General features: G+C 40.4%; 2 protein-coding genes across 2 annotated transcripts; both read left to right on the top strand.

The window, feature by feature from the left end:
- Positions 1-5,204: 5,204 nt before the first annotated feature.
- LOC123972416 (GTPase IMAP family member 7-like) lies at positions 5,205-8,329 on the top strand. The gene is made up of 3 exons (XM_046051919.1): positions 5,205-5,241; positions 5,428-6,213; positions 8,322-8,329. The coding sequence occupies exons 1-3, from the start codon at positions 5,217-5,219 to the stop codon at positions 8,327-8,329; spliced, it is 819 nt and encodes a 272-aa protein (XP_045907875.1). The 5' UTR covers positions 5,205-5,216.
- On the top strand, positions 8,117-18,382 carry znf622 (zinc finger protein 622). Its single transcript, XM_046052176.1, has 7 exons — positions 8,117-8,257; positions 9,236-9,818; positions 11,407-11,679; positions 13,260-13,422; positions 13,570-13,685; positions 14,842-14,985; positions 16,657-18,382. Exons 2-7 carry the CDS (start codon positions 9,242-9,244, stop codon positions 16,785-16,787), a joined length of 1,404 nt encoding a protein of 467 aa, XP_045908132.1. The 5' UTR covers positions 8,117-8,257; positions 9,236-9,241; the 3' UTR covers positions 16,788-18,382.
- Positions 18,383-22,219: the final 3,837 nt, after the last annotated feature.

Raw genomic sequence — 22,219 nt, 5'->3', positions numbered from 1 at the left:
GATAATAAATGAGCAATTCTTTACTGACATCATTCAGAGATTGAGTCTATAAAGACAAATGTTATTGTTCAATAAAGAAAGTTGTGCAGATAAATCTTTATATGTGTATGTATTTGAATTTGGTGATCCACGCTGTCTTATTATTGGTTGTAATACTTTCTAGGTTTTCATTAATTATTAGTTTAGTTTATTGTTGTCTGTTAGTGGGTTGGTTAGTTGGGTTTGATAATAGTTTTTCTATTTTTTAAATTTATGTCTCACTCCTCTTTTGTTATGTAGTTATTGTGATATATGTTAGGACCCATCAGAAATGAGATGGTGCATCTCAAGGGGTGTGATGTCCGTACTAGTAGCCACACAAGGAAACAATAGCACATGGTGGTAACCTTTCCATCTAATCATTTTTTGGTTTTAGCACATTACACACACTGCAAATATAAATAACTGGACACACATATTTTGGTTTCATAAACACACAGTTAGATTAGCTATCTCTGAAGGAAGTTATCTATTTGTGGTGCACACATTTAGTCAACTTTCCTTGTCAATTTTGCTGATTTTTTTAGGTTCATTATCTTTGTTCATTATTTTCTGTGAAATTAATAAATTTTCCTTACCAGTTCCTGGGGGTTTCTGCTGGAAGTGTCTGGCTGGTCAACAAAAGCTCTCCTAGTAGAATCATCTGATGCTTAAATAGTGTTGATGGAAAATTGGACTCTGCCATGTTCTCCTGCATCATGGGGAGAGGCAGCGTTTTCCAGTCTCAGTTTATTGTTAGATAGATGATAGAAACCTTAAATTGTAAATTGCGTCAGTTACAGCTGCAGACTATAAAATAGAACACAAGGCAGATACAAATAACAACACTACAGACAAGACACTATACATAAGGGAAACCATACAATACTAAAAAGAAACTTTGCGAGTAAAAAAGTGGAATAAAAGTTGTACAAAAGTAGTCCTATTGGACTAATACAAAAATAAATACTACACAGACTATGCAGAGTATATATAATATATTGCACAAAGTGGATAAAGCAATGGCAAGTCAGAACACAGCAACAAGACACAAGGTAGTTAAACTGCATTGGCAATGTCTCTCAAGAAGCTGTTTTGAAGAAGCACAAAGAAACAGGCAATGTTGAGGACGAGGCAATGGTCGGCCAAGGAAACTTACTGCAGCAGATGAAAGACACATCATACTTATTTCCCTTCGCAATCTGAAGATGTCTGGCAGTGCCATCAGCTCAGAGCTGCAGAAAACAGTGGGACCCTGGTACACCCATCTACTGGCAGCGTGTTCTCTGGACTGATTAGTGAAAATTTTAAACATTTGGCCGCAGTAGTCAGTTGTTTGCCGAAGGGCCAGAGAGTGATACAAAAACGAATGTCTGCAGGCAAGTAAAGAAGAGTGGAGGAGTTTGGGGCTACATTTCTGCTAACCAGGGGGAAAAACATTGGATTGTTGCATTTTAGTTATTAGCTGAGTCATGTTCACTCTGAGGTTTTTAAGAAACAAGAGGATTAAATGTGAAGTTATACAGACTGACTGGCAGTGATGGGCACAATGTATTTTAAAATAAGATACCAAATACCATAATTTTGTATAAAAATAAACTACAAAATACAGTAGCCACCCCATGTATCAAATTGAACTGCTGTATTTTTGTATTTCAAAATTGCTAAATATACTTGCAGGCACCTAGGTGCCATGAAATCACTTCGCAAACCATTTATGATCCATCCCTTCACCAGTACCCTGACTCAGTAGATTGAGTGGGCAGTGTTTAAGAGCAACTACTTTTCCCAGGCAATAACTTACAAATGCAACCATTTAAGTGGTGCTATTTAGCAGAGTTTCAGGACCACAAATCAACCGCATCATCACCAGCATTATCATAAATACCCACACATCCTAACTCCTCCCGTTTGCTCTGTATCCTGCATCCCTCCCCCCCACCCCTTTCTCTATCCTGCCTCCTGATCTTCTTACTCTCCATAGGATTATAAGGGGGTCCGTCGTGCCCGGGTGCTACGGCGGATTTCCCTATCGTAGCTTCCCCACAACGCTTTCAAATGTCTCGCCAACTGCAAGACATAGATCTTCTGTTTTGATCATCAATAAATCATTTAATCATACCTGTTGATTGTGTGGTCCTTGCTGGTGAATGTTAGGTTGGAATAGTAGCTGCACTCAAATGCAAGACTCAGTACACAGAGGCGGAAATGGCAAGATGTAACAAGGTTTATTCATAGACAGTATATTACTGGGCGAAACCACCCCGAGGGTTTCAATGGAGAGCAGTGAACAAAATATGCTAGCTAGAAGCGAGACTGACTGAGCAGTATAGTCTACAATCTGGCCATAAGTTGCAGGGATGACCGGTGTTATGCCAAATTTTGCAGGCCTGCTGAGAATTGCATGCACCTCCAAATACTGCTTTTAAACTCTATCATATTCTTTGTGGGGTTCAGCAATGGTGATAAATGATTAGAAGTATATGTTTAATGAGGAGTGGTGATGGTGCAGTGGATAAGACACATACCTTTGGTGTGAGACCTGGATTCAATAACCCACTGTGACACGTCCACCAATGTGTCCCTGAGCAAGACAATTAACCAACAGTTGCTCCAGAGGCGTGTGAATAAATGTAATGTCATGAACGTTTAGAGTCGTAAATACTTTATTACATAGAAGAAGTACCATTCCTTGAGATTCAGCAAAATGTGCACAACAAAGTGTCTGAAAAGGACCTTGAGAGGTGATGGATGCATAATTCAGCAAAACAGATGGTGAAGCCTACCTGCCGAGATTTGCATCCACCTCTTTTGTCAGCCTCCTGCGAGGTGCATGCAATTCTCGGCAGGCATGCAGAATTCGGCACAACACTTGTGAGATTATAGAGAGCCTAAGTCACTTGCTTCCGCTTACCTTATTTTGGAAAAAATATGTATGGTAGTCAATGGCAAGAGACAACTTATTTTTTGATACTATTTGAACTGTGCTCTGAATGAACACATATGATGTTTGTCAATTTAAAAGATAATTTTGTCCGTCAAGAAAGTTGCAGTTTGTCGTAAATCAGTAACATTGCTTGATGTTTTGTGAGAAAACCTTTCACTGAACTACATCTCTTGTCTCGCACAATAACGCAGTAATGCTAGCTAACGTTCACTACTTGGTTGCTGCTAGCATGATAACTTAGCGTTGTTCCATGCAGAAATATATCTCCCCTGAACTCTCGGCTTTTATTACATCGTCCTCTCATGTAAGTTCTTTCAGCGACTTTTGGGTTTGTGGTCTTTGTTATTATGTATTTTCACAGTCTTATACTTCAGCAGTTTTATGTACACATTTTACATACATATTTTTTCTGGAGTAAGGTCCCATGGCAGTCCACCGGAAGGGGAGGGACTTAGGCTCTCTATATATGGGGGGACTTGATTGTGATGAGGAGCAGCTGGGACCTGACTCCTGTGCTCCTGGCTCCACTCCTGCAATGAAGCACAGACACACTCAGGGCTCAGGAGCAAGAGTGGGTTGCCTGTTAATTGGAAGGTTGGCGGTTCAATCCCCGGCTCCTCCAGGCTGCGTGTGTCCTTGGGCAAGATACTGAACTGAGTGAATGTTAGTTTCTGTTTGAGCACTTAGGCTCAGTGTATGAATTGATCACAAAGACTAGAAAGACACTGTACAAATACAGAGCATTACATGTACATTCACACAGAGAGATACATGGGGAGGGAGAGAGAAGTGTGCTCACAGGGCTGCAGAGGCAGTGGACCTGACAGATCAAATATGCACATATTTTGAGCGATTTCGCGTTTATCGCAGGCTTCTCAAGATGTTGTGGAGAGGACCAGGAGCAGAGGGACAGAGAGCTGGGGCCAAGTTTCCGGCCTCCACCGTTGTAGCCATCATTTGCATAAGCCAACTTTTTTTGCATGTTTGCAATTGTGGCCCATACATACTGGTCCACTTTGTAGGACAAATGCAAACAAGTTGTGGCATGATCTGTGATTAGGTCGCCTGATGCAGAGTTTCATTCTCAAAATGCCTGCATTATTAAATGACTTAATACCCGCTGTCTTACAAGATGTTCACATGCATGACCCTCTCTAGTCTGCTGGCATGAACATGATGGTGCTCCATGATGTACGGGTGGTGAGCAGTGGATAAGACACATACCTTCGTTGTGGGAGACCTGGGTTCATTCACTCTGTGAGACGTCCGCCAATGTGTTTTTCTTGAGCAAGACACTTAACCTGTAGTTGCTTGGCATGCGAACTCCGACATATATAGCAATTGTATATTGCTTTGGACAAAAGCGTCAGCTAAATGAATAAATGTAATGTAAAATGTAATGTAAGACATCCAGGTAGGTAATTTGTTTGTTTTTTGTCTTTTAAGCTGCCATTATATGACTAATAACATTCAACCACATGGCTTTTGTTGACAATTCTGAACCATTTGGCTTTTTACCTTTTGGAAAATTGAAACAATGTTTCATCCTCACATTGCTTCATTCAGGAACTGGACCTTAAGGAGTGAACCCCCCCTAAAATGATAATTAACAAGTGCATTGAACTGTTCAAACTCATATAATATACAAAAACATGTCTGGGAAAGATGATGTTTGCCTTAATTGTAATCCATAAATGAATGCATCCCAAAATTCCATTTAAAGACTGGTATAACTGCAGCAAAAAGCTATTTTATACCAGTCACAGATGTAAATCTGAAACTAATAACAACTCACTTTTATGCATTCAAGCTACCAGGTTGGTAGAAGAGAATCTGTACAGTTTTCTTGTTTCAGTACCAGACACTTTTATATCTGTGGGATTAAAAGTAACAGCACCATATAGGGCTGATGTATTCAAAAGCTCAGACCAACAGTATAAACTGTTTTGAAATCTTACAATCTGGTGAAAGTCATCTGTTGAACTGCTGACTTGGTTTGCAGCACACATGTTCATCTGACATCATGTTGTGAACATGAGAACTACAATTCAAAGGGCTGGCAACTCGCTAGATGTGCACTGTATTCATCATTTTAAAAGAACCAGTAGCATTTCTTGTAAATGCTGATGGGAGGGGTGGACAGTGTTTGGTAGGTGTGGCTTATTACATGAAGTTCTTATATAGTGTTGTTGCAGACAGACTTAGTTCTTCAGCTCAGCAGCAGACCTGCTCTTTCCTCCATAACCCAAGGATGGCCAGTAAAAATACCAGAAATGGTAAGTCGATAAACACCATTCATAATTTTAATTATATGGATAAAATATTTATAGATATCAAATTCTATACATATTGTCGCTCTTTCTATTATCTGTTGTTACTTATAAAAGTGTCTGCCAAATGAGTAAATGTATGTGAAAAAAAATTAATACCTAGAGTGGTAATTGTATGTTAATTTCTTTTAGCCATCCCATCTGAACTGTGCAGATACAATAATGAGGAGCTCAGGATTGTGATGGTGGGGAAGACTGGAGTTGGGAAGAGCGCCACAGGAAACACCATTCTGGGAAAACAATACTTCAAATCAAAGTTCTCCCCTAAATCTTTAACTGAACACTGTAATAAGGCCAATGGTGAGGTGGACGGACAAGCAGTTGCAGTTATTGACACTCCGGGTCTGTTTGACACCAGGAGTGATCAAGAGAAAACAGTTAAAGATTTTGCCCAGTGCTTTTCTTTTGCGTCTCCTGGACCCCATATCTTCCTGGTCGTCATCAGACTGGGCAGATACACAGAGGAAGAAAAGCAGACGGTGCAGAAAATTCAAGAAATATTTGGAGAGGAAGCAGACAAATACAGCATGGTTCTCTTTACCCATGGTGACCTGCTCAAAGGGGAACCAATTGAGGAGTTCTTGAGGGACAGTGAAGACCTGCAGGCACTTGTGGGCAGATGTAACGGCCAGTACCATGTCTTCAATAATGACCTGAAACATTGTTCTCAGGTAAGTGAGCTGCTTAAGAAGATCAGAAACATAACCGAGAAGAACGGAGGAAGCCATTACACCACTGAAATGTTCCAGAGGGCAGAGAAGAAGATTGAAGAGGAAAAACAACGTATCCTTTTAGAGAATAAAGAGCCAATCTGCAAAGAGCAGGAGGAACTGGAGAAGACAATAAAGGGAAAGTATGAGCAACAAATGAGGGAGGTGAAAGATGACAAGGAGAGGATAGAGAAATTAAGGGCAGCTCGTGAAAAAGGATTTAAAGGAATTAAAATACTGAAATATAGGCAAAACAAGGAGGCCAGAAGGAAAGCTGAGAAGAGCCCTAAATTACTCGAAATAGTAGCTGTAGTTTTAGGAATTTTTGTTCTTGTTTTGTCAGTATTAGCGAAATTTAAGTTTTGACTTGTTAATATTCACATTCCAGGTTTTGGTTTTCTGGTCTGATTTGTAATCATAATAGTGTTGAGTATTTTATTACATTAAAATTGCGGTTACTTTAGATTTTTAACGTGTGATATTTACTACCACGATGTGGACCTATCCTTTAGCTTGCGATTGTGCTCCACATAATAGTTTGCACCGCCCCAGGAAAATTTGTGTGATATCTTTTATTTTTTTGACTTGGTTTATAATTTGTCTGTAAATTTCACCTAATGTTCTGTGTTCCACTAATACTCAAAATATGCTGACCACATAAAAAACAGGGTTTGCTTTCTGTAATATCTCAAGTATTGTTACTTTAATAAATATGTCAATCAAATTGGATTGTATAGTACAGATGTATATAACTTGACATGGAAGTTGTATATCATTTCTTTTGCTGATTGACTTGGTTTTATTGTTAATCATTTACACATTTAACGTGTAGGTTTGTTGTGTATGATGTAATAAGTGACACCTGCTCTCTTTACATCAAGGATCACAACTTCTCTTGTGTGTGGTTGAATATCCTCTGCTTCATAATGTCAAATAAACCAAACAAAACTTTTGTTTGTTGTGTTAATTGTACAACATGATCCTTTCATATTTAACAGTGCTACTGATTGTCAATAATATGTTGATAAGGTGATGATATAATAAAATTATTCATCCACCATGGATGCCACCAAGCTACACTACTGCATGGACACAGAGACTGTACAATAGCTCCCTCCAGTGAGTGATAAGCTGCAGAGAAATTAATTGGAGGAGAAAATATCCATCCATCGTCAACCGCTTATCCTGCGTACAGGGTTGTCGGGGGCTGGAGCCAATCCCAGCTGCCATTGGGAGAAAGGCACCCTGGACAGGCTGCCAATCCATCGCAGGGCCACACATAGACAACCAACCACTCACACTCACGCCTAAGGACAATTTAGGGTCACAATTACCCTGGCCTGCATGTCTTTGGATGGTGGGAGGAAGCCGGAGCACCTGGAGAGAACCCACGCAGACACGGGGAGAACATGCAAACTCCACACAGAAAGGCCGGGGAAACCGGGTTTGAACCCCTGTGCTGTGAGGCGACAGTGCTAACCACTGCACCACTGCGTCGCCCTGGCCTAATAGTAATTAAAATTAAAATTCTTTTAAATACTTTTAAAATATGTGTAAAATATGTGAATTTATGTATAGTTTTAACTCACAATAATACAATTAAATTAATAATTCTCACAAACGCAGTTTACATAAACGACAGGTTGTATATATATTTATTTTTTAGTTTATCTAATACTCACATACCTATCTGTACAGACAGAGAAAGAGTTTTTGATTGCTATAATCTTTTATCCACAGTCCTCATTTTGTGAAGGTTTTATACTAAAATTTAGCCATAGGTAAGCTATGAGGTTTCAGCAGTCACAGTCAGGCTTTAAATCAAGCATGTGTTTTTCAAGTTTTTGGTAAGATATTTAGTTCTTGTGCTTCACCGGACTGTTTCATTTTTGCCTCAGCTGAATATGTTTGTTTATATGAACGAGGACTGTAGATTTTGAATCACTTCATGGCCAGTATGAACACAAAGAATATTTACAGCAAGAGTACGTTTTATCCAAACAGACTTATCCATAATATAAACCTATCCTTTAAAAAGTACTAAACTTTTTGTCGTTGGCAGGTGTCTGGTGAACATATTCTGAAGCAGTAGGTGGCGGTAATGAAAAGCTGTTTGCGAACCGCAAAAGAACACGAAGAAGAAGCCAGGAAGTTCCCTCGTGTAGTGGTGTACAGAAGAGTGAGACAGGAGCACACTTTACCAGTAAAGAGATAAAAACACATTTTGTCGGAGGAGTCAGCTCACTGAATAAGTAAGTAAACATTAGACACCAGTCGCCTGTTGTCACCTTTTTTTTCCGTTGTGTGTCTGTCTAGACTTTTAGCGGTTATAAGCAGATATCTAACGTTAACGTTACACTCAAATGTGTGCACTTTGGATATCTGGCTGCTACCCGACGTTTGCATAGTTTGTCTCATACTGACGCAGCAACACAGTTTTACAGTCTATTTTAATTTTATATTAAAATGTTTCGTTGGTAACGTTAGGTACTGCGTTCAACCTGCTTTATTAGCTAACGTTAGTGACCTTAACTACCCGACAGCTAGCTGCTGCGTAGCAGGTAGGCTAGGATAGGCTAACCAAATAACCAGACTTGAAATGAATAAATTACTGCCATGAATCCCAGAACCAGTCACTACTTTAACTAACATCACAGCTAAACAATGATATGTCTCTTCCATGTAGCTCCTAAATCCAACCATCCTGGAGGTTATACTGCTCAGTTTCTGTTGATTGGTGTTCATTTTGGAGGCTGTAGTTTGTGGTAACTTACTGTTAATTTGTATTTTGTTATACTGAGAGGTGTTTTCTAAAAAAAAAACTGTAATCATTGATACAAATGGGATGGATTCAATATTTGATACACCTCTCTGTAGAATAGTATACTTCTGCAACTAATGGTTATTGTTGTTATCGACTAGTCTATTTTTTTTTTTATTAATTGTTTGGTCTATAAAATCTCACAAAGTTTAAATTTCAGACTGATTATTTGGAAAATAACATGCAGTGTTATCAATATTGGGCATATTTGTTAGTTGCAGTCCTAAAGGTAAAATAAAACTGGCAGTTTTTTAAAAGGAGTCTGTTTTCTCCTTTCCTGAATGAATGTCACATACTTGGGTTCTGAATAAGGTAGAGAGTTTTGTATGTTGTAAAGGCCTCTAAAACAAATTTGTGTTTTTAAGCCATATATAAAATTACTTTTAATTTGACTTTCTCTTACCTTCAGGCTGCCATGGCCTCCTACACCTGCATCAGCTGCAGAGTGGCTTTCACAGACGGCGAGGTGCAGAGAGCGCACTACAAGACCGACTGGCACCGCTACAACCTGAAGCGCAAGGTGGCTGAAATGCCACCAGTCACTGCTGAAAACTTCCAGGAGCGCGTCCTGGCACAGCGGGCGGCCGCTGACCAGCAGCTGAGCGACGCGGCGGCCACCGAGGGCTGCGCCGTTTGCAACAAGAAGTTCTCCAGTGCCAACGCCTACCAGAACCACCTGCAGTCCCACAAACACCAGCAGGCCGAGAAGCAGGCCCTGGCTGCCGCCCAGAGGAAAGTGGAGAAGATGAACGAGAAGAACCTGGAGAAAGGACTGGGTGATGAGAAGGTGGATCACGACGCTAGGAACGAGGCCCTGCAGCAGGCCCTGAAAGAGCAGCAGAGGTCGAGCCCAGCCAACCAAGGGATGGCCGAGACTTCACAGGGAGCGAAAAGGCAGAGGACGGAGAAGCTGGAGAAACCTCCCAGGATGATGTGGCTGGAGGAGCAAGCAAAGAGGAGAGAGACAGAAGAGGGAGCCACAGCTGCGGAAGGTAAGGAAGAGGAATAAAACCATCACTGAATATACTTCTTACTGTTCTTACTGTGATTGTTTTGTTATTTACAAATGGGCCACATCTTGATCATTGAAATGTTGAGCAGGAGGAAAAAGTGCATTTATTGGAGACTGTTTTCAGCCTTAGAGGAATCCACATGTGGTGCTCTAGTGCAGGGGTTCTTAACCTTCTGGCAGTCCGACCCCTTTTTGAAGTTGAAAATATTTCGCGACCCCAGACAGAATGCGTTTTTTGCAGTGAGAGGCGCCTTTTTTTAAGATTGTTTTCTTTTGGCAGTTCTACCCGCTGTTAATGCGCCCTGTGCGCATCGCGTTTTGGCCGCCGTGTTTTTGAATGAGCGCTCTGAGTTGAAAAAAATTTAACTCGTGCCCGACGTCATTCGCGTTTTTTTTTTTCCCATTGTCCAATCTAATGAATGGAGAGACGGGCCTCAGTTGTGCTGACGGAAGTTTACAGTTGCTTGGATTGTCCGGACTCTCCCCGACTCATCCTAACATATACCTTGAACCGATCATCATTAAGACGAAGTTCCTGGACCATCAGTGTCTCCCCTTTCTGAGGGTCTCATGTGCCCACACGGATCTCAGTTTCCCTGTTTCCTGCGTGTTTGTACACCTCACACACTCAAAGCAGTGCCAGAGCAGGCACCCTCCGATGTTTTTAGCAACAAAAGACTCAGACCTGTGAGTTGTGATCAAGTTTCTGCTAATATGACCGTTATTACTTAGCGGCAAACCAAAGATTACAGATCGGCCAGCTATAATCTTTGATTAGACTGACAGGACAGCTGATTCCTAGCAACATTAAAAAACTGCAGCGCTTTTCTAAATTCAACCAAAAAAGCCGCTGCTGTGTGCCTCGCGTTTTTGAACCTGCAAAGCGCTTTATGTCTGATCGGGGCCTGATGCTTCTTTGTCGTTTTATAGCAGTTGGCATCACCGCCAGCTGCTGGATTAAACAGTGCAAAATATTTACAGTGTCCACCCAAAGTGATTCCATTCACAACTATAGTCCATCTAGTGATTTTTAAGTTATTTTTATCAATAGCAGCATTCCCCTGGTCCTGGGGGGTCCCAACCCCCAGGTTAAGAACCACTGTTCTAGTGAGTATTTGGGGCGGCAGGACGGTGTATGTGGGACTGAGTCAGAATAAACTACAGTCTGTGTGTTCATGGTGATGAAGGAACATGTCACCCAGTGCAACAGTGAGGCTCACTGATGTATTTAAACAGCAGGGCTCTGTGGCTCAGAGGAAAGATATATCTGTGATACACAGAGAATACTTGTTGGTAGACACATTAATGGTTTGTTTTGGTCTCTTTGTGGGATTTGCTGACGAGAAGAAGAATATAGAATATTATCAGACTTCAAACAAAACTATTCACATTTGAAGAACACAAACTCCAACAACAGTTCCTCTTTAGTTAGTTTGGAATCAGAATTATCTATCAATCTATCTAGGCTGTAAGATAAAGGTACTGAATGTCAGGTCGTTTTCATTAGAGTTTTAAGATCTTTGTTTTCATGTGTTAAAAAGTGACATGTCCCAATTAAAATCTTTCAGAAGAGTGGGAGGACATTAGCGAGGATGATGATGAGATGGAGGAGGATGAAGATGAAGAGGAGACGATGGATCAAGAGGGTGGTGACTCTGCGGCTCCGTCGGACCCCCAGCCGGCTGCTCTGCCTGGCTCCATTCCCGTCACAGACTGCCTCTTCTGCTCCCACCACTCCAAGTCACTCATGAAGAGCGTCGCCCACATGACCAAAGTCCACGGCTTCTTCATCCCCGATGTGGAGTTCCTTGTTGATCTGAAGGGCCTCATTCGCTACCTCGGTGAGTTTGTGGTGTAAATGTGAGGAAACTCCACGTGGCCATTCAGGCAGATTATAGCTGCACAGAGTCAAGGCTCAGACTTTAATCTGTCAATGCTCAATCTACTGTATTGTCAAACATGTTTGAGTTTTAGCACACAGGGTGGGTGAGTGCTGTAAAGTGAGAGTTTTGTGTCGAGAATGAAAATCCTGCGGGAAGTAGTGAGGAGAGGAAATAGTCCCACTTCAGTGTCATAATGTGAATGATATGGTCATTTTTTCATTCCCAAAAACAGCTTCCAGTTTATCTGTGTAATGTCAAAGGTTTTCAGTCTATTCTAGAGATGTCCTGATTGTGTTTTTAGATAAAACTCGATCTAATACTTTTGATTTTATATGTACCAAACATCTTCTTGTTTTGGGGGTGTTGATTCAGCTCTGATGCTTTGAGGCTGTAGTTGTTGATATTTTTTATATGTTGGAAAACCTCCTAAATAGGGCTGAAACAATTCATCGATTAAATCGATTACTAAAATGCATCGATGCGAAGATGCTTCGTTTAATCCATATAACTATATAGCACAGTGTTTCACACGGACATTTATTCCTGTCGCACATCGTGCTTACGCTGTGAACGCGACGTGTTATGATGGAGCTGTTTGCAAAGTGGAGGAAGAGAGAGAAAATAGCGAGTGTTCAAAGTCTGGGATGTCAAGAGTTAACTGGGTGTCGGGGAGCTGCACCTTTTAGTATAACTTGTATAGCACTCAGGTGATGTTTGTGTTTGTAAAGCAGCTTATTGGTCTGTTGATGTTGTTGGTCTGATGTTTGCTGTATGACACACAATGAATTTCCCGAAAAGGAGGAATAAATATCACCTATCAACGTACACAGCTGATCCCGTTGCTAAGCAAAAGTACTTCTTAAACGACGCATCGATGAATCATTAAAATCATCGTTAGCTGCAGCCCTACATTTAAAGATCTCTTGCTATTTAGTTTTTATGTCTATGAATACACTATAACAATTTTTGTTCTTGGGTAGTAAGTGTTCAAAAGTATTGAGTCGCTATTATTACCCACAAACTTTGCTTTTGTGACCAGGACAGTGACATTTTGAAATGTACCTATCTCCAGTGAGAAAACGGGCAAATTTGTGTCTTTTCATTCACAGAAAGTCAGACAAAAAACAACAACATATGAATCCAATTGAACATGTATTTATACTAAAGTAATACAAAGATGACTACAAAAGATTTAGAAGTGAGTAGTCCCTCGAGATTTACAATTACACAGTAAAACAAGAACATGATGGGAGACTACATTTGGGGCCTGATTTGTGAAAGTGACTTACAGTATAATAACACGGTGATATCAGACAAAGTAATATGAACACCTGACAGACTGATTCATCGGATCACTGCACCTCATGCAGCCTTCATTCCAAATGTCAGATTAAGGATTTTCCCAGCTTCACCACAACAGTATTAACAGTATTAAGCTTTCCTGATATAAAGAGTTTTTGTTGATATTTGTTACTCAGTGCTCCTGTTATGAGTGAAAGATGTGTTTCTCCAACCCCTTCTTCTTTATTGTGTTACAGGAGAGAAAGTCGGTGCAGGGAACGTGTGTTTATGGTGTAACGAGAAGGGCCGTTCGTTCTACTCTGCAGAAGCAGTACAGAGTCACATGATAGACAAAAGCCATTGTAAACTCTTCACAGACGGCGACGCTGCCCTGGAGTTTGCAGACTTCTACGACTTCAGGTAATAAATTACTCTGTGACCTACTGATCTATCTCCTTGTGTAGTTACCAGTTGTTGACGGTTATCAGTATCTAAAGGCAACAGGAAGGCATTACTGCTTAGTCTTTGTCCATCTGACTCACATATTGTTTTTGTTTTTGTCAACAGGAGCAGCTACCCTGACAGGAAGGAGGGAGAGGATGCTGAAATGGACGAAGAAGAGCTTCCCCACGACAAGACCCTGGAGTATGACGACGAAACGCTGGAGCTGACTCTCCCTTCAGGTGACTTGACTTGAAATTAGTTTTTATAATCAGCAGCGCTCAATAGTGTAATAGAGTAATTGAATGAACAGAATATAGGGCTCCTATAATATAGGGTCTTTATTTCTGCCTTATTGCCACTCAGGATCTTCTGCAGGGTTCCACTGCGTGGGAGATGTTGGTATGCAGCGGGCTTCATAATCCCGTTATTGCAAAAATTATTAGTTAACAAATTGAATAGTCTGTTGATGTAAAATGAATCATGGACAATTTTCATAATTGATAAATTGTTATAACAACAAAAATGCTTAAGATTCTCTGGTTCTAATCATCTCTCAGATCATTGTAAATGTAATATTTTTGGGCTTTGGACAGTCAGACAAAAACAAGCAATGTGATGACATTTTGAGGGAATTTATTATATTCTGACATTTTTATTAACTAAGCAATGAATTGGGGGAAAAACTCAATTGATTTATGGATCATGAAAATTCGGCCCAGTATTCTCCAATTTTTTAGACAACTGTCTTGTTTGAAAATAAATTCCTTAGTGCTCTGATCACATCAAAACAGTCAATACAATCTAACTTCAGATGTACAGCATCCAGTATGTTCACTGATCAGCTAAACCTGACTCTCACAAATGGCAAAAACCTAAAACTAGATTAAATGCCACTTGTGTCTGGACTGTGTCATTAAATTTTTGTGTAATTGGACTATATCATCCATTTACACACATTTAATTGTGTGTTTGAATTGTGCTTGTTTGTCTGCGTTTGTCTACATACAGCATTTACGCTGTATGTATGAGTGGTGATGGAACAGTGGATAAGACACCTGCCTCTGGTGTGAGAGACCAGGGTTTGACTCCCCACTGTGACACATCCACCATTGTGTCCCTGAGCGAGATACTTAACCCCTAGTTGCTCCAGAGCCTGTAGAGAAGTCGCTTTTCAATAAAAAGCGTCAGCTAAATTGTAATCTCTCTTACTAGACGGTTCTGTTGGATCTCTGCTCTCATTGGCTTGTTGTGTAGAGTGTGTGTGTGTGTGTGTGTGTGTGTGTGTATGTATGTGTGTATATATGTATGTATGTATATAATAGTGTGGCTTCATCGTTTATGTTTAATGTGTTCATATTGTAACAGAATGCATGTCCTTGCTGTGTGTTTGTTCAGGCGCTAAGATCGGTCACCGCTCCCTCATGAGGTACTACAAACAGAGGTTTGGAGCTGAGAGAGCGGTGGCACTGACCCACAATAAGAACGCTGTTGGCAGAGTCCTCCGGCAGTACAAAGCTCTGGGCTGGGGAGGAGATGGAGGTAAGATTCAACCAGGACCTTTAGACAACAATAGAATAGTTCTTTGGAGCCATTTGGTTAATATTTAACCATTTTAAGAGAGAAAAGGTTAAGAGAACTGAACCAGGGTTTGCATCAGTCTGACAGTGGCTCCTGAACATTCAAATTTTCTCTTTCCTCTCATTTATTAAGCCATTCATCTTGTTTTTCTCAACTGTAAAGCACTTTGAGATGTAAGTCTTTTAAGTAAAGGTGCTAATTAACAGAACATATTAACTTATGCCAGGAATCTGACTCTGCTTAACCTGCACAACCATGTTGTGGAGATTGTTATCATGTATGTGGCTGTTGAGATGGGTATAATGGAAAAAGTTAGTCAGCTGACAAAATAGTTAGGAATCATAATTTTCCTGCTTCTTCTTTTGTTTAAAGTCATACTGTAGGGTTATTTGTCATCTATGGAAATGGAGGAAAAAACTAACATGAGGCATGTAAAATGCACTTACCAAGTTGTCGATGGCATGAAAAAGCTCAGAAAGCCCTTGTAACTTTCTATTTTACCAGCAATCCACAAAAAGGCAGTAGGAACCTTTTATGGAACTCGAGTTTCAGTACTTTTTAGTACAGAGCTTCTGACCCTGCACTAGTGTCTTACGCTAGTTTAGAGTTATGGTGGTTACCTAAAAAAGCTTGGGGAATGAAGAATGTTGGGACATCTGAGTCTGATGGATGTCAGTTTTTGGCTGAGGAGCAGTTAGTTGTGTCTGTCAATACGAAGTTAGAGTGAACAACGACACAGCAAGTAATGTAACTAATGTTAGTTAGGTTGTGGGTTAGCAAACTGACGCTACTTGCTGCTGCAAAGCTAACATGAGAGGATGAGATGGTCCCAGAGCAGCACAGCAGCTCCAGACAGCGACACTTGAAGCTCTGCTGCTACTACAGCTATCATCACAACAGTGTCCGCAAGACATTTAACTTTGCCTGACTGACACACACATCATGGCTGGCACTGCTGGATAGTGTGGTGTGGCTCGTCCATTATTTTTAATGCAAATGTCTTCCCTGCAAATGTGTGGAAGAACGGACCGCGGTAAAGTTAGATTAAAGTTGGATTTTTTTTTTTTACGTTGGAGATTTGATAGATGTCGAATTCCAACATCAAACTAACTTCACCACGATGCAAAGTGCCGTTCCCTCACCAAAATATTACGTTAAAGTGTGGAATTTGCGACACAGCTATATAAACGATAATTGTAAACGATAGACGTCAAACTAGCTCAGTGTGTAAGTTTTAGTGACATCTAGTGGTGAGGGTTGCAAAGCGCATCTGAAGAAGCTACGGTGGCTGACGCGCTCTGTCGGCTCTTGTGCTAAATAAGTGTGGTCCAATATTTGTCCAGATTTCTCTTCTTATCTTAATTCCAATAAACCAATCGTCGTCGTCTTCTTCTTTGAATGTATTCAACATTGTAATGAAACACGCTCTGTAGAGCAGTTTGTCTGTTTGGGCAGCGCAACATGTGTATTGTTTATTTTCCGTCCTGTGTCCAGTCCACGGTGAGTTGTGTAGAAAGGGCTCCCCCTTGTGTTCGCGTTTCATTATTCTCATAAAAACTGCAAGAAAACCTCTCTAAACAACATAATGACACACTGTATGCACATGCTGCCTCTCCCCTTTCTCTCTCTTAGGGAACAGCTTCTTTCAGAAACCTAGAGACATGCAGTACGTACAGATGATGAAGTCAAAGTGGATGCTGAAGATGGGCATGAGCCACAACGCCACCAAGCAGAAGCACTTCAGAGCCCAAGTCATGTTCTAAACTCGAGCTGGAGGAACCTAACGAGGAACGAAATGTGACATGGACTTGACAAGAGCTTTGCTGTTTCCCAGCCAACAAGACTTTGTATGCAGAATCAAGAACAGCTGCAGAAACGGTGGAAAATCACGTCATGACGGTGACGCTATATTGTGCTTTAAGTAAATGCAGTCATGTTGATTTGAGGTTTTATAACTATAGTAAAGACCTTGCTGGGGAGGAATATTTACCAGCTGCTTGTAAATCTTTCATGAGCTGTTACATTAAATTTAGTCATAGTAGGAAACCAAATTTCATCTCTGGACGGCTGCATCACTGTGTGGAAAGTGTTGGTCCACTGTAAATCTGTTTGAAATTGACTTGCGATAAGAATCTAGGTGGAAGCGCTGTCGTCTCATGAACAACCACCCAGGTGGAGATCACCGGCATGATCACATTTCTAAAATTATTTTGAAACTATGGATCATGTAAAAGCTACAGTAGATCAATACTAATCAGGTGGTTTTACAGTTTTTGGAATCTAATCAGTAAAATTATTATTATTTTTTTAAGTGATGACAGGATTCGTAATACATCACCCAAATAAATGTTTCATTTTTATGGAATACATTCCAGTCTTCCTTCCTTAATAATTATAAAAAAAGTTTTCAGGTGGAATAAAGTTATTCAGTGCTAAAACTGCCAGAGAGGTTATAGCCACACTGTCCTGTGAGGCTGTAACGCTACGTTCAAACTGAGCAGTCCTGTGTCGTTGTAAAACAGCGCGTCATCCCACAGAAATGTTTAACTTTGCATCTTTTGCAAAGCAACACAATGTAATCCAGCTGAGTTGGCCAATCAAATGCATGAAAGCACATTTCCTGGTAGATTTGCCTAATTTCTACTGTTTACCTCCTAGATTTTACTTTACTAGTCCCAGTGATTCTTCCAGAGTTGTAAAAATCCTATGACGTGACAAACCGCCGTGGCAATGATGGGTGGCAAATCCCGTCATCATGAAAACATTGCGCATATAATTAAATGATTGTTCCTGCTTTCAGCCGATAAGATCAATCAAGTTATTGTAGATTTTTATTACCGTCCAAGTTTAGTAGTAAAACCTGCATGTTTTCTGATAAGTAACAAGAAATTGCAGTAAAGAAAAGCCAAAGATATATTTGAGGTCATCAAGAAACAGTGTCTTCATTAAATAGTTTGTCCACCCGTGAGGGCTGTCAATTTTATTTTTCAGTTTTTACCTAAAATGTCACTCTTAGTGCATCCTGATAACCGTAACCAAATTTATCAAAAATGTTCATGTTAAATTCAAACTGGCCAAAATGTAGTTATTAGATTTTTTTAAACTGTCAGATATTCATCACCTAAACAATCCAGGATGGTCTGGCCTTTCTGTTCTCACGTTAGGACTTTCCTGAACCTTCTTTCTTATTTTCCCTCCTCACCTGATCTGAAAGCTCAGGAGTTCACACATTTTTAATTACCACCAGCAAAACTACACCCTACTCTTCTTCACAGTGAGTACTCTTTACTTTTGGTACTTGAGTACTTTTTTACTGGTAATATGTCTTCACTTTTACTAAATAAACAGTGATTTTTTTTTTGTTTTGTTTTTTTTAGCTCATCTTCATCATCACTAGTTCTTTTCAGGTACGTCAGACTTATCAATGACTCAGCCTCGTGCAGATGATGTCATGGAAAGCTGATCGGGCTTCAGCAGGATGCTGACCCACCACACCGCCCCTTTAATGAGCTCAGTTACTCCATTTGTTTGTGGTCCTCCACTTTATCTTTGGCAGCCTCTCCACTTCCTTTTGCAGGCTGGGAGAGTGTTTGTGGCGCGATGGTTTCAGGGGTTTAGGGCACTCTGCCCGTACAGTACGCCACTGTTTGACATAGTCGACAGGAAAAGCGGAGAGGGGGAGGGGCCCTGCAGACAGGACGACGGCGAGAAGGAGACTAATTGATCAGGACTTGGAGAGAGAAACAGGGCAGAAGGCTGAGAGAGGCATTAGCACTGTGGAAGTCATGGGATGAGGTGATTCTTTCAACTGGAATGGTTTGAGCGATGCTGAAGGCAGATACTGATCATTTTGGACACAAGCCTGTTGATTTACTTCACTTGTTCACCTTCAGTATTAATATTGTTGCCTTCACATCTACTCCCGTTCATGATATGTTTCAAATAAATGTAGTTAAAGGCAGATTAGATTAATTTAAAGACTACATTTTCACACTTCCTAATTGGCAGACAGCAGCAGGAGAAGCCTTTAATTCAGATTCAGATCATTTTAGTTTCAGCTGCTAAGAACCAGCCTGATTGGACAGATTTGAGTACTTAGATCACAGCTGGACCTGGTCCTGATTGGCTCCCTTTTTTGTTTCCTGGCATTGGTCCACAACTTCCTGGAAGCAGTGTGGCTGTACGATGGCACTGTTGGTCTGTCAGTCCACCACTGTGGTCCAGACTGAAATAAAAGACCAACTATTGGATGGGCTGTCATGACATTTCATTCAGACATTCATGTTCCACAGAGCACTGACCTGCTGGTGATCCTTTGACTTTGTCTCTAGCTCCATCTTTAAGTCCAAATTTTAATTTGTCCAAACCCTGAAAAACCAATGACTTTCCCATCAGGCTCAGCTCTACTGTGTTTATTGCCTATTAGCTAACTTTAGCATGCTAACACTCTAAACTAAGAGGGTGAACACAGTAAACATTAAACCTGCTAAATAGCAGCATATTAAGCATGTTTGAATGCCGATGTTAGCATTTAGCTCAAAGCACTGCTTTTTCATAGTCTTGCTGAAAATGATTTAAAATGTTGGTACCAGGGGGTTTATGTTATAACCAACAGCTTTATTAATGGTTCATAATTTACATCAGTTACAAGACAATTATAAGAACAACTTTTGGGTTGCCAGGTTGTGAAATGTCTCTGTGGTGTTATCATCAGGGCAGTTTGAGCTCTCTGTTGACCTGAAGCCATTTATTAACTTATGAACATTAACAACTGCAGACATGATGGTTTTTATAGAAACAACGTATAAAGAAAATGTATAGAAACAATATAATTTTCCGCTGCCCAGCAATGTATTCAGATTGCTTGTTTTATTGGACCAACAGCAGATATTTGGTTTCTGCTACATTAAAGCATCAGATTTGAGAAGCTGGCACGAGCAAAGGTGTGGAATTTAGGAAATGACAAAAAGACCCATCTTTTTATTAAAATAGTTGCTCTGTTCGTGATATACAAACATTTATAATTGCAAATTTGATAAGACAACCTTTAATTAATGACATGAAGGATGACTTACCAAAATTCAATTCAAATTGGTTTTTATTAACCATACTTAATTTCACATAGTTTGTCCTGTATAAGAAGAGTAACTATTTTAAATATGTATTAGATGAATGAGCGCCATGCTGTCAGACAGAAGGTAAAATTCAACAGTAAATTCGGAGACAGTCCATGTCAGTCCCCACCCCTCCTAAACAAAACGTGTTTAGAAGCAGTTCACCCGGCCCTCCCTGCTCTCAGCACGATCCCGTCTCCCTCCGAGCCCTGGGGACCTGCTATTGATCGTTGCCTCGTAGGTAGTGATTGGACATGAGTGGATAATTTCCTTTGCTGCATTAGAGTCCATTACTGGCCCGCTCCCCGGAAAGCGATAGACATCCTCAAAAGAAAAGGGCAGATTTTTCTTGGAAAAGCAGTCTCCTCCGACAAATGATTTGCCGGCTGAGACTCCTCACACTTTATTATCAGGCCCATATGGAGGTAAGATACTGGCCAACAGCACAGGAGGTCATGGCAATTACCCCCCAGTTGTAAGCAGATATTAGTGTTTATTAATGTATTTCTCAACAACTATAACTTTTGCTATTTCTTCAAAGGAGAAAGTTATAATTCCTGACAAACAGGCTACTATACATTAATAAACTCAAAAATGTAGCTGCTTACAACTAAATTATAGTTTGTTATAAACAATGTATTAAATGTTTGTAAACTGCTTATAAACATTAAATGGGGAACATTAGATTGAGCTCAATCTCCGTTATATCCATTCAGGGACTATTTGTTGATCTTGCACCACCACTGTCCTTCATTTGTACCTTTCAACAAATTTCCAGCTGAGATTTCACCTGTACAGTCAGATTCTTTCCCTAGACACAGATCTGGACTATTTGTGGGTTGAATGTCCTTCTCGGGGCACCTCGAAAGGGGTTTGTTATGCTGGGCCAATCATTACTCATTCACACAGTCCAGGGATTTAAATGGGCAACCTTCCCATCATAAGATCCCTTGTCTTGATACTCGCCGGTATCCTTATGGATATCATAAAGTAGGTCATTAACTCTAATGCATAAAAAACAGAAAACAGACATGAGTCAGCAGGAGTGAAATGCATTGAGCATTGAATTACTGTGTAATCACTGATTTATTTAGGAAGCCCTTTTCCACAGTTTTCGTGCTTTCCTGGATATTTGATCCACCGAATAAGATGCTAAAATGTGGGTGATGTTTGGTTAAAAGTGCTTTCAAATGTTTGAATGTCCTATATTAAACAAGAAATTCCCCATGTACAGCAACAACAGTCAGGTGCTGATAGATTGCGGGATTTAGCAACGTTTTGCGGCTGTTGCTCAGGAGGTAGAGCGGGTTGGCCGTTTATCGAAAGGTCAGTGGTTCAATCCCCGGCTCCCCCAGGCTGCATGTCGAAGTGTCCTTGGGCAAGATACTGAACCCCGAATTGCCCCTGGCGGCTGTTCCACCAGTGTATGAATGTGTCTGAATGTTAGTTTCCGTTTGAGCACTTAGGCTCAGTGTATGAATGTGTTTGACTGAATGTAGATTTAGTGTAAAAGCGCTTTGAGTGGTCGAAAAGACTAGAAAGGCGCTATACAAATACAGAGCATTTGCATTTACATTTGCCTATGGCTTCATCAGCGTGAACCTGAAGAAGCCTAGGCGACAAATAAATCATCTCACCCTGCTGTGGCTTGTGTTTGATTTTTCATGGCTTAAGTTAAACTTGACTTCTTGTATGTGAAACTGTTCACTGTGGGCTGCAGACTCAGGTTCTGTGATTGCATCTCTGCTTTTCTCACCTTTTAGTAAAAACTGATAAAAGCAGCATGCTTTCTTTTAAAACCTACAGACTTGGATGCTGCTCCAGTAATGCCCATAAGTCATATATGCTTCTGATAATAACCTGTGTGGAGCGATGATACTTTCTTACTCTATTGGGCTGTATAGGAAAAACAGAAGATCAAACTTTTACTGAAACTTCTGCACCATCTACAGAACATAACTGGCATATCGAGTGCCATTTGTGTTCTGCAAATTACATTTAAAATTCTATTTTCACTGATTTTTGAGTTGTACTGTAACTGTCTTTTGACTTAACTCACTGACATTGTAAACTAAACACTT

This window comes from Micropterus dolomieu, linkage group LG06, assembly GCF_021292245.1.
Source record: "Micropterus dolomieu isolate WLL.071019.BEF.003 ecotype Adirondacks linkage group LG06, ASM2129224v1, whole genome shotgun sequence".
In the NCBI taxonomy this organism is placed as follows: Eukaryota; Metazoa; Chordata; class Actinopteri; order Centrarchiformes; family Centrarchidae; genus Micropterus; species Micropterus dolomieu.
Note: the sequence above shows the minus strand (reverse complement) of the source record. Positions and strands in the feature narration are given on the sequence as shown.

Excerpts from the sequence above, each read along its gene's own strand:
- LOC123972416 (XM_046051919.1), top strand. The coding sequence starts at position 5,217 with ATGGCCAGTAAAAATACCAGAAATG. Across the intron at positions 5,242-5,427 it reads CAGTAAAAATACCAGAAATG|CCATCCCATCTGAACTGTGC; the intron begins GTAAGTCGATAA and ends AATTTCTTTTAG.
- znf622 (XM_046052176.1), top strand. The coding sequence starts at position 9,242 with ATGGCCTCCTACACCTGCATCAGCTGCAGAGTGGCTTTCACAGACGGC. Across the intron at positions 13,423-13,569 it reads GCAGACTTCTACGACTTCAG|GAGCAGCTACCCTGACAGGA; the intron begins GTAATAAATTAC and ends TTTTGTCAACAG. Across the intron at positions 13,686-14,841 it reads GGAGCTGACTCTCCCTTCAG|GCGCTAAGATCGGTCACCGC; the intron begins GTGACTTGACTT and ends GTGTTTGTTCAG.